General features: G+C 40.8%; 1 protein-coding gene across 1 annotated transcript in view; it reads right to left on the reverse strand.

Moving 5' to 3' along the window:
- Nucleotides 1-1625: 1625 nt before the first annotated feature.
- The window catches only part of LOC125426352 (cytosolic phospholipase A2 beta-like), a 45019-nt gene continuing 33729 nt past the window's right edge, over nt 1626-12915 (reverse strand). Inside the window, exons 16-18 of the mRNA XM_048484610.1 lie at nt 10574-10681; nt 9040-9234; nt 1626-1819 (exon numbers count right to left, since the gene is read on the reverse strand). Coding sequence (XP_048340567.1) covers nt 1626-1819; nt 9040-9234; nt 10574-10681 — 497 coding nt within the window. The remainder of the gene's footprint in view (nt 1820-9039; nt 9235-10573; nt 10682-12915) is intronic.

Consider the following 12915-nt stretch of genomic DNA (forward strand, 5'->3'; position numbering starts at 1 on the left):
GTGGATCTTGTTCCTAACGTTTCTCCTGCATCTGTGGCTAGCATCTTCAGAGGTGTATCACAGAGGGAAGTCTGTTACACACTGTGTCCAGTGAGAAGGGAATGTTTTATTAAAAAAATGTATACCCCTGCTGCAGCACTGCCCACCCAGCTCTGGAACACCTCGCCCCTAGAACGCCCAGGCCACGCCCCTACCGCATCACACCTCACCCGGCCCCGTTGGCCCCACCACCATCAGAACCTGTTGTTAAAATTTTTGAATCCCACCACTGGGCACAACTGGCAGAATGAGAACTGGGAGGCCATGGTGGCCCTGAATCCTGCCCAAGGTGAGTAAGAGCTAGACAGTAAGAAAATATTTTTAAACAATATGTTCATTTTAAAAGATATCCTGTTAAGCAGAACTTCTGCCTAAAATATTGAAGAATTAGTATTAGAGTAGTGAGTATCATCACTTCCTGACATTTTGTGGTTGGCTCTGCCTCCTGTTAAAGCCATTTTGTGGTTGCACCCACTACTATGTGCCAGAGTTCCAAAAGTGCCCACAGGTTCAAAAAGGTTGGGGACCTCTAACTGAAAGCACACCCCTTAAAACACTCCTCAGTACTTCTCCTGGTGTTGATGTGCACATGTGAAAAATGAAAGACAAATCTAAATGCATAAGTGTCAAGTTTCTAACATGCAACAAACAGCTTTAAGAGTACTTATAATGGGGTGGATCCCACTACTATTCTACTACTCCACTCACTGCGCAAACTTTATTTGTTTATTAAAATATGTGTACACAATCTTTCTTTTTAGCTCAAGGTTGAAAGCTTTTGCCAATCTAAGGAGATTTCCTCTAGATTAACTGACTTTTACACTGGAAGAAAGGCAATTTAAATTGAAGGAAGGTTTCTTAGCCTGGAGGAAGGCTACTTGGAGGATGTCTGGAGCCATTCCACTGGGGTTTTGAATTAATGTTTGGCCATGGAGGAATTTACAATCATGTCAAACATCTTGTGTTTTACAACTTATATATATCTCAAGTTTAGAACAGAGTTGTACCAACAATATTTTTTAAATTTTTATTAGGCTTTCTATCCTGCCTTTTCCCAGCTGAAGCTGAGCTCATGGCAGCCAATACACATAATAATATAATACAAAATTCCATATAAAATGTAGCAAGCAAGTAAAATCATTAAAGCAACAACCTCCATATCACTTCAATTTCTAAAGATGGCAACAAAAAATTGAATCACTTCAGGTACCATTTCCAGGTTCCTAATAGCCTAAATTTCCTCTCCAACCCATCCTAAACAAATGAAACAGATAGAAGGGGGAGAAAGAGGAGCAGATCGGGAGACCAGCAAGATGGGGAAAGGACCATAGTTGCCTCAACCAAAGGCCTGATAAAACATCTCTGTTTTTCATTTCCATTTTCATTACTGTTGCATGGACATTATAGATCTGTTCACAAAAATGGTTTCTCTCTAATTGGACAGTGTAAAATAAATATCCCATAATAGTTTGTGGAGTAGTCTTGGCCAGTTCCTACTTCAGGTAATTACAAATAGGCCCCAAGCAATCCACAAATCCTTCTCAATAACTTGAGGTTGTCCGCAGTTGGCTTTCTTTTTTGATGGCTTATCTTCTTTCTACTGCTGTCTGCAAAGCTTGCAAAATCAGTTCACTGTTATTCTGGATGTTATAGTCACATAGATTTAGCAGTTTGTCAAAATCATCTTCCGTGTATGTTAAATTTGTCATTCTGTATGGTGACTTAAAGCTAGTAAGATCCAACTTTCCTTTTCCCATTTCTGTAGAGCTACGTTTGATTCCTGCAAAAAGAGAAACAAACATTTAAGATCTGGTGATTTAGGTAATATAGGATAGATTCAGAGAGGTCCAAGGGTAACAGAATGTGCAAAGTGGATCTTTCCTGCCTTCTTCTGGCTTATACCTCCCCCCGCCCCCCAAGTTCATGAAGGTTGTTTGAGCTGTTGTTTGAGCTGCTGTTGATAACAGCCATGTTGTTGAGCCGCCTTGAGCCCTCCGGGGAAGAGGCGGCCTAGAAATCTAAAATATAAATAAATAAATAAATAAATAAATAAATAAATAAATAACAGGTCAGGGGACCATTGAGAATAGCTCAGAATGCAGTAAAGAAAGCAGAAATCTGTGCAAATTGTAAGCCCATCCATGCATTAGGGGAAATGCTGTTCACTTATGCATTTTCAATCCATCCCACTGAATCTGACATCCAGAATTCACTCAAAAGAGAGGTGACCAGTTTCTGTATCCCTGGGATCACTTTATTCTCCAAATTGGGGTTTGTCATCATAAAGCTTATATTTCTGCAGAATAATATAACACAATTCTTCCCTCCACTATCTACCAGTATGGTCTTGAAGAGCCAAATGTATCGATAAACCAAAACTGCATATGCATAAGATGGAGAAAGATACTCACCTTACTTCTCGATATCTTGAATCAACATTCCCTGCTTGCAATAGTTTGAGTCCAGTGGCACCTTTAAGACCAACAAAATTCCAAAGAACATGGCACTTCAACTGGTCTGAGCTCTCAGTAGCTCCCAGCTACACTTTATTGAAAGAGGCAACTTAGCTGCCATAAGAGCAGACAGGGTCTACCTCTTGCCTTCCCAGCAACTCTGGGGACCTTTAATTCAACAGGTGGACCAGTTTGGATTCATTTTTAATCCACTAGTTCTGATAACATCAAGGACCAGCAAGTGCAAGCTTGCCTTTCAGCAAAAAGATGCAGCCTCTTGGGAAGATGAAATGAGAAAATATTTTTGTATGAAAATGAATACTATGTATGAATGAATGTATGAATAAATTGTATGAATAGAAGATCAGAATATGAATTCAGAGCAAACTGGGAGTTTTATTTTAATTATCATAACACAGAAAGCACTGTCAGGTTAATGTCTTGCTAACATGATTTCAAAGAAAAAGTGTATAAATTGATGTATTTTAACATGTATAGATAATGATATCGGTCTTCCTTCAGTACAACTAGTTAAGTGTTTTTATCCACAGTAAACCAAGCCAAACATCTTATCCCACTGAAGACTCTAGAACAAATTGTAAAGAAAAACCACCAGAAAACCTAAAAGATCAACCATCCAGAAGACAGCAAGAAAATGGATGAAAAATATAAGAGTATATATTGGAGATGTTAAGGAAAAATCTAGTTTATTTTTTCATATGTAGCAGTTTCATTAAAAGATATAAAAATGTTGGATATTTATTCACACTGAAATATGAAAATTACTGAAATTAAATCTTATAACAAATTACTGTTGTTATGGTACAGTTATGTTGTAGGTCCATGGTGGCGAACCTATGGCACTCCAGATGTAGTCCATGAACATTGTAGTCCATGAACATCTGGAGTGCCATAGGTTCGCCACCACTGTTGTAGGTGTTTCCCTCCCAAAAATCTATTAAAACAATAATAATTATTATTTTATTACTCATCCTCTGCGGTAAGTGTAATTCTTGCCTCTATATGAAAATTTGGAAGAGCCCCTGTGTCATGCCCCCAGAGAAGCTCTTACTATTTTCTTTATTAGATCTCAGTTGTCCCTTCAGTTAGTATGGGTTTAGTTCTTCTTGTATAGTGTTCTATGGGAGGGAACTTTTGTTGTTGAGTAGATCCTGTCCCTTTAAGTAGCCCCCTGGAGACAACAGCCTTACAGTTTTCCTTTTTATTACCCAGTAGTGCTCCTGTTCAGTTAGTTATTGTCTAAGGTGCCAGTGGAACTGGAAGGCTGTAATATCTGTAACGTATAAGGTGTATAAGGTATAGAGCATCAAGTTAAGGTGTACAGAAAGCGAGGTCCAGATAGAGGACACTGAAGGAACCAAGAGGAAGCACTGACAAAGTGGACTTAAGTCAAGAAAGGATCAAAGTCTCAAGCTTCAAGCTGTTCCAGTCAAGCAAGTACTTTATTTTAGTCAGACCCTGGGAGGAGTTAGGGTCTTAATTCTTCTAAACAATAAACCTCTTTTTTTTAACTATTGCACCTTTGCGTGAGTCTCCCACCCATTCTGTTCTGGGCGAGTACAGGGCACCTAGAATATTTTACTTGGGGAACAGAACATCCTGTTTAAGAGAACTTAGTGAATGTTTTTGTATGGCAAAATTAATAGAACAGAACAGTAGAATATGAATTTAAAGCAAAATGGGAGTCTTTCCTTAATTAACATGTAAAATATTGCCAAGTTTATGTTTTACTAATATGATGCTAATATACAAGAGCATAAATCAATCTCTCTCTAACATAGATAGATAATGATATATAATCTTAACACAAATTAGCTATAAGAGTATTATAGTATGAAGGAACAGCCAAATCTGTATATTAAGCTTTTTTTCTTTATTATATTATGAATTGTAATTGGTGTTCCTTTAGTACAACTAGTTATTAATGCAGATCTATTCACTTTTTTCTTTTTTCTGTATATTTTTGTGTAAAAAATAATAAAAATCTACTTTAAAAAACCAAAAAAGTTTTATCCTTGGTAATTTTTAGTATGCCATCCCTCCCTTTTTGGGCTCAGGGCAGCTCACAACCTTCCATATTATAGTATCAACATTAAAACATTTTAAAATATTTAAAATATTCTTATACATTACAATTTTAACTAACTCAAGATGATGATAAACAGTATTCAATACTATTCAATACTGTTTGAGGGTTAATGGTGGAACTCCGTTTTGGTACTTTGTTGGTCTTAAAGATGCCATGGACTCAAACTTTTTTCTGCTGCTTCAGACCGATATGGCTGCCCACCTGAATCTACTTGCAATAGTGTGCAACATACAACAACATACTCTACGTAGTAATGAACACAGCAATATTTTCCTTTACAAATGCTTGCCACATGGAACCAGAACATAATCGAGAGGGCTAATTCACACATTATTAATACTGTAGAATAATTAACACAGGAGAGGTGCACATGATAATTAAGGTCTAGATAAAGCTTTATTCAGGAACTAATACATATGAGAATAAAGAGAAGATGTAGTGATAGTGTCTTAACCGCATCACTACCTGAAAGAGAGTAAATGTAGAACTTTAGAAAGTTTGTCTGTCTCCAAATTGCTACTCTTAGGGCAATATCCTTCTTCTAGATATTGCCCTAAGAGTAGCAATTTGGAGACAGACAAGGAACGACTCTTTATAGGAGAGAAGGTGCTAACTTCAGTATCCTAATTGTCTTCTTCCTGGCCTCTACAAGGCCTCCTCTCTTTGTACGCCAGACATTGCCTATTTATACAATGAGAATATCAGATATTTGTTCGCATATCTTAGGGTTGGCATCCTCTAGGTGGAGACTGGAGTTCTCCCAGAATTACAACTGATCTCCAAGCTACAGAGATCAGTTCTCCCAGATAAATAGCAGCTTTTGAGGGTAGATTTTATAGAATTACATCCTGCTGGATTCCCTGCTTGCCCCAAAATCAGCCTTCCCCAGGCTCCAACACCAAATCTCCAGGAATTTCCCAACAAGAGTTTCTTGCAAACATGTAGGAAGTAGACGTCATTTTGGTATACATAAAACTATACTACTTAGTTCTGAAATGTTGCAGGATAACAGTTTGGATCATGAGTTTTGCACCTGCTCATTCCATAAATGTGTAAAGAGGAAGCCTCCAAAGAAACTGGCTTTGGGGGGTTTTCTGGGCTGCGTGGCCATAGTTTGGTGGTTTTAGCTCCTAATGTTTCACTTGCATCTGTAGCTGGCCTCTTCAGAGGCAATTCAGTCACGTAAGATTTGTTACTCCCAAGGCACACTCTTCCTCTGAAGAGGCCAACCACAAATGCAAGTGAAATATTAGGAGTTAAAACCACCAGACCATGGTCACAAGCCCAGAAAACTGACAACAGCCAGTATGAAAATATACTTCCTTAGCCCCCATTGCTAACTACAATACTCAGCTCCTAGCTCAAAATTGTGTAGCTCAAAGAAAGGATCATGTGCCAGGAAGAAAAAGGACTGGCTCCAGCATCATAGTTTAAGTTTGTGTTATGTAAAAAGACGCCAGTCGCAATTCAGCAGTTAAGCATGCTGAACCCCACTCACTTCAATGGCCTATGCACATATTCTTCAGACTGAAGGTACTATTTTTTAAAACTGTGTTTTCTTTATGCTTTTGCCTTGTCCTTTTATTCTGGAGACTTTAATGCTATAAACTTTTGCACTATAATACTGAAAAACTGTTTTGAGGAGTGGCAGGGTGTCAAAGCATTGCTATCAATTCTGTTCTGGTAAGTGACAGGTTTTATAGTACAGTAATGGTCCCCATTTTGGAACTTGGACCATCCCAACAATGGCTTTGTATTGTTCTCACTTGCACCAGGGGCCAGAATGCTGCAGCCCCTTTGTAGATTAGTCCAATTGCAGCTCCCACTTTAAGGAATAGCATCTGTGAGCATGACAGAAAGGCCTCTTTCATTGACGGTCGTTGGGAAAGGATTTATGACAGAACTTCTTAGAAGATTATTCAAAATATCAGAGAGATAGCAATGTGGGCTTTTAATGGTAAAACTGTTTGTGAATTGTTCTGACACTTGCTGAGTAAATTCTGCTCTATTGCTTTTCAATTATATGCTACTACAATCTTGAGTCCCAGTTTTCTGGGAGACAGGTGAGTTTATAATTGTTTTAAAATAAATAAAATAAGTTCTTTAGAAATAAGTTCTTTAGAAATATTTTCCAATCAATTTCCAATCAATTCATACTGTACTGAATGTTGATTAGGTAGGATGCGTAGGGTAAAGAGCAACACTTATGTCCCTGAAAATATGAAAAGAAAATGCTAACCAGGTCTCTTGTACTCCCGGAAAGAATTGTCCACCAATGGGAAATGAAGCACAGTTGGAACTTCTGGATTCTCCTTGTCCATAAAAACATAACACTCCTTTGGATTCTTCCTGTCTTCTTCACTCAGCACTATTTTGGGGAAAGGAATTCCCTTCTCCACACAACATTTGTATATATTTTCTATGGACTGTAATAGGAGAGAAAAATACTGTAACCTTAAAACTACTAAAGACAATTAAAGCCACCTTTCCCCTAACAGTCTCCCTTTAATATATTTCTTTTGAACCCAAGTTATAGATCCCCAGGAGCAAGAGACAGCAGCACTGCTGCCCTCATGAGTATAACTGTGTTTTACAGTGGTGAGACCATTAAATGCCCTGTTTGTAACTACATACATTTGGATCCAAAGCAGAAAAAAACTCAATGAACAGATCTTTTTACCCCCTCTCCATTATGTTGCATTCCCCCAAAAAAATATTGCCCTGAGAAACAATAGAGACACTCAAGACGAATTGGGAGACTCAGCAGGAAAAGAAATCAGCGAAAAGCACACATGTCCTTCTGTGATCTAGTGAGAATGGTGCATCTAGTGAGAATGGTGCATCTTTCCCATTTGGCCAAAATGAAACTGGGGGAGAGGGGGGAGCTCTTCTGCAATTAGCTATAGATAAATTCCATAGTACCAACATCCATTTCTGTATGTTTGCATGCAGATGAATGTGCATACATGTGTTATTACAAGCCTAGGAACTTTCTAACCAGTGGCGTAGCTAAGGGGTGTAGGAGGCTGGAGCCCTGGGTGCTACTCTGGATGGTCACATGAGGGGCGCATTGCACACACCCCGCAACTGTACCCCTTCCCCAAAATAACTGCAGAGTTTGGGAAGGGTGCAGTCAAACACCATCACCAGGGCTGGCTCCACCACCAAGCTTCATGAGGAGCTGGGAACAGGGCCAGCCAGGCTCACCCTGCTCCCAAACTCCATATAAAGTTTGGGAGTGGGGAGTTGTTGCTAGCTTCAGGTAGCCAGGGGATCACCTTTAAACTACAGGCTCCAGTTTAAACTGAAGCCTGCAGTTTAAACCTGAACCCAGGCCCCCTGAAGCCAGCATCAAACACGCCCTCCCCACTCCCAAACATTATATGGAGCTTGGGAGCAGGGGAGCCTGGCTGGCCCCACTCCCAAATCCACATAGAGCTTGGGGCAGAGTCATCCCACCTGCACTCCTGCCCCAAATTCTGGGAGTTTGGGGAAGGGACACAGGTGGGGGCGGGAGAACAGCCGAGGGGGGGCAGCACTCAATTTCAGCCCCAAGCATGGTTTTCCCTGATCACCAGTGGTATTAGCATACAATAACTAGCAATAACAGAATTGGTGTCATATTACAGGAAGGCTTCCAAATTTAGATAGAGTCTTTACAAGATAAAACTAATATTTATTCTAGATCTCTAATGATAATAGGCAGGGATGATTTCTATGAAGTGGGTTTGTTTGTTCTTAAACAATGCAACACAAAATTACTTTGTTTTTAAACACAATTGCTTATCAAAATATAAAATGAGAACATTATTACATGAAACCTGGTCTTCACTAGGTTGTAGTCAAATGACAAGATGATGTCCACATTCCTTTCCTTTCTTAAGAGTGGAGGGCAACTGGTATTAATGAAATATCCAGTATCAACCAGACAAAGCTCTTTTTCCACTGGTGTGAGATGGTTAGGGGATTGGTCCAGTTTAGTCTCTAGAAAGCAGACAATGCTTGCTATTAGACATACTGCAGAACCAAAACAAGGACTGGTGACATAATTCATTAGCACAAACCATAACCAGAAACAAATACCATCACCAAAACATTTAAAATAAACATCTACGCTTCTTAAGTAAGATCTATACTATCCCCTTATATGAACCACTGCGGCTCAGTCATTTTGAAGCCATACAATGAAAAGGGGAAATGTAAACCCCTGCTCCCCCTCCCCCGACTGATTGACAACAGCCAGTTATATATATATGTGTGTGTGTGTGCGCGGGCGGGCGGGCGCGTGTGTGTGTATTTTTTTTTCAGGAGCATGATTTGTGCTTGGAAAGATGGTGGATATGTTTTTAGACATGTAAGTGATTATGTGTGAATAAGATAGTTCATATGAAAAACACTGATCAAATGTTTTCAAAGTTCAATGGCTGATTTGCTTACCTTGCCATGCAGCAAATGTTTTGTCTTGGTAATAGTCCTTATGCAATTGGAGACCTCTCAGGAAATTAGGTGTTGATTTTCCTATTGGGCGATGAGTCAGAACTCTGTTGAGAATGTTGGAGAAACCATTTGATGGAGAGAAGCAAACAGTCTTAAGCCCAGGGGATTGATTTTCAGATAGACTGCTGTCTTTATCTGGAAGGAAAGCAAAATATATGCACTATAGAAAATTCTGGATTTTGCTGCTTATAAACAAAGATTTCTGTGTAGTAACTGAGACCTGACAGACCTGGCAAAGGGACTAAGAACATAAGAACTAGCCTGCTGGATCAGACCAGAGTCCATCTAGTCCAGCACTCTGCTACTCACAGTGGCCCACCAGGTGCCTTTGGGAGCTCATGTGCAGGATGTGAAAGCAATGGCCTTCTGCTGCTGCTGCTCCTGAGCATCTGGTCTGCGAAGGCATTTGCAATCTGAGATCAAGGAGGATCAAGATTGGTAGCCATAGATCGACTTCTCCTCCATAAATCTGTCCAAGCCCTTTTTAAAGCTATCCAGGTTAGTGGCCATCACCATCTCCTGTGGCAGCATATTCCAAACACCAATCACTTGTTGCGTGAAGAAGTGTTTCCTTTTATTAGTCCTAATTCTTCCCCCCAGCATTTTCAATGAATGCCCCCTGGTTCTAGTATTGTGAGAAAGAGAGAAAAATTTCTCTCTGTCAACATTTTCTACCCCATGCATAATTTTATAGACTTCAATCATATCCCCCCTCAGCCTTCTCCTCTCCAAACTAAAGAGTCCCAAACGCTGCTGCCTCTCCTCATAAGGAAGGTGCTCCAATCCTTCAATCATCCTCGTTGCCCTTCTCGTTGCCCTTCTCTGCACTAATCTGTGTAACAGTCATGCCAGCTTTTCCATTCAATCTCTCCTAATTTCCCTCCTTTCTATAGACTCCATCTCAACTGCCTGTTGTGCATGTAGGCCTCACGATCATTCAGGATACCTCACACTCATCTTGTCCACGCTAGAATTTTGATCATAACCTTATGATAAGGACACTAACAGAAAGTCTAAACAATTATTCATGGATATAAACTTAATAGTACAATAATAGGCAGAATCTTTTTCCCAGTTTATCAAGCTGCAGTTCCCCTCTGTGCCTCTCATTGCTAGTTGATCTACAAGCATGGAATTAATCAAATGCCCATATGCACATTATCATACATACACATTTACATTGTGCTCAAAGCGTTTTTAGAACATGGGGAAAGTTATGAATTGGAAGAGGTTGTGTTTTCCTGAGGAGCCATAAAAAGAAGATCTGGTATAAGAGTGAGAACAATCTTTGCAGCTTAAGGTGGCAGGGTGGGGGTGGGGAGGCAAATGCAGAAAGTACTTAATTAGATACACTATACATATTGTAGTCATCCCTTTTTATAAATTCTTGCACTGGACTAAAATTTCTTCTAAGTTCTCTCTCTTTATTTAACATTTGCCATTGCAAATAAAATAAATAGTAGAAGGCTCTTACTGTCATCTTTTTCTTTCCCTGGGATGGGCGACTGGCTGAGCAGGTATGAGTTTTGAAGAGCATTCCAGACATCTCCCAGATTCAAGGAAAATATATTACTCCACACTCCTGTAAACGTATAGAAAATTGACCCTGTCAACATCTTTGTCATCTTACTTCTTTAGAGGATAACAGTGAATCAATGCTCTTTTTTTTTAAGCGTGGAACAGTCTGAGCTCTGGAAGCCAACTGTATTTGGAGGGGCCTGCTCCATAGCAACATAACAGTGGCTCCCAGTTGTAGAACTGGCAGTGAGTAAGGAGGGGAGCTATATTAGTGGGTGGGCTATATTAGAGACAGAGCAAGAGCTGATGTCTGAGGTGTTCTTCACTTACTTGCTTGCAGAAGCGTAGGGTGAGAAAATGGTGCCTGGGGCAAAATGGTGCCTGGGCGCCCCCTGCCCCCACCCCCCGCAGCCCTCCCCCGGCTGCTTCCCCCCCTTACCTTTTTCTGCTGGCAAAGCAGCAGGCTGAAAAAAGCTAAGGCGGGAGGAGGGAGGAGGGGCCCCCACAGCCCCTCCCCCCTTCCACTTCCCTTTTCCTGCCGACAAAGCAGCCAGCTGAAAAACGGTTTTTCCAGCCTGCTGCTTTGCTGGCTGAAGAAGCAGCCTGGCTGGGGCAGGGCAGGGAAGGAAGGGTGAGGGGGTGGCCCCCCACTCACCCCCCATGCCCCCCACCCTCCCACTTATCTTTTTCTGCCAGCAAGAAAAGAAAAAAGCTTTTTCAGCCAGCTGCTTTGCTGCGCCCAGATTGGCTTGACAAAGGTTTTCTGAAATAAAACCTAATCTAGAGGTTTTATACCCAAACCAGACTTTGTACTTACCAGTTGAATTATTTTTGAATTTTTTGGAATTGTTATCAGTGAATGAAAAATAGAATTATAGGTAATATAGCAATTATTTAAATTGGTGTAATTGGTGTAATTACGCATTGGTGTAATTACTTTTGACTGTACCTGTTGTACATCTGCCTTGATGAATATGATTGCTACCTGAAGAAATAGCCTGACTGGGGTGGGGTGAGAGGGGAAGGGGGAAGGGAGGAGGGGTTGGGCATCCTGTTGCACCAAGGCCCAGCAAATTCTGGGAAGGAGAAGGGGTGTGGCTGGGCCTCGGCATGACATGTGCACGTTGTGCTGAGGCCCAGCCATGCCCCTCCTCCTTTCTGGAAATGTGGGGGGGGGGCTATTTTGCACCCCACGTGTCTCCTATGGGGCACCTGGAGCATTTGTCCCCAAATGTCCCCGAGGCAGCTACGCCACTGCTTGTGTAACCTCAGCTTGTGGGTTCTGTGGGGCAGTACTTGGAAGGAGTTGCGAAGAACCAAATTTAAACAAAACAGTTTACTTTACTTAACAAATAACACTTTTAAAACATTTAACATTTACACTTTGCAGTCCTGTTAAGTTTGCATTTTCAAGTCCTTATATTTACAGTCTACTGATATTGCCAAGTCCAATTCTTCTTTGCTGGTAGTTGGTTTTGAAGACTTCCTGAGGCTTGGTGAACGGGCTTCCAGGATGATGAAGGTTCCCAGAAAACTCTCACCATTTACATTTTCTACAAAAACCCTTAAACAAGGTGTTAAGGGGGGCTTAATAAAAAATCAATCAAGGTCCCAGCCTCCAGGTAGCCTTTGCTTCCCTCCAACCTTTCATGAGTTGTGCAGCATCTCTGCTTCTTTTCAGACTCCACCCCTTTCTGGGTCATCCCATCTCTTACACAGGGGTTACATTCTCCCCCCACTCAAAATTCTGTCGTCTCACAGTGCATTCTTTACAATTCTAACTCTTTGAAATGATTGAACAATGACATATTACAGTAGGAGTGTTTGACTCCAATTCAACCTCCTATTGAAAAAATTCAGAACATAATCAGCTAACTTAGTAGGCTGGGTCTCTAACTCTTTATGGCTCCATAAGGGGTAGGTTACTAATTTCCCCAGAGATCCCCTCTTGGTGACTTGGTAGGGAACCACATTTGGTGAATCTTGACAGCACAACCTTTGTCTCTTTTCCTTTGTCTCTGTCTTACAAGGATTTCCTGACTGCAGGTAACCTCTACTCTAGAAGGGGAGATTGCGTGTGAATTCTCCCCTTGCCATGGGATTGAGGTCTGAAAGAGAGTTAGATGTGGGATGCACAATCTTCTCCTACTGAGTTCACATCAGCTAACTTTTTGTCTCTGTCCTCTACCACTAATAGGGACTCTCTGACTGTCTAAATCACTCATATCCTCAGAGGAGGAAATAAAACCACATGGTCTCAGTGCAGATATCCTGTGCAGAGTTCCGAACAACACCTTT

This window comes from Sphaerodactylus townsendi, linkage group LG02, assembly GCF_021028975.2.
Source record: "Sphaerodactylus townsendi isolate TG3544 linkage group LG02, MPM_Stown_v2.3, whole genome shotgun sequence".
Classification (NCBI taxonomy): domain Eukaryota; kingdom Metazoa; phylum Chordata; class Lepidosauria; order Squamata; family Sphaerodactylidae; genus Sphaerodactylus; species Sphaerodactylus townsendi.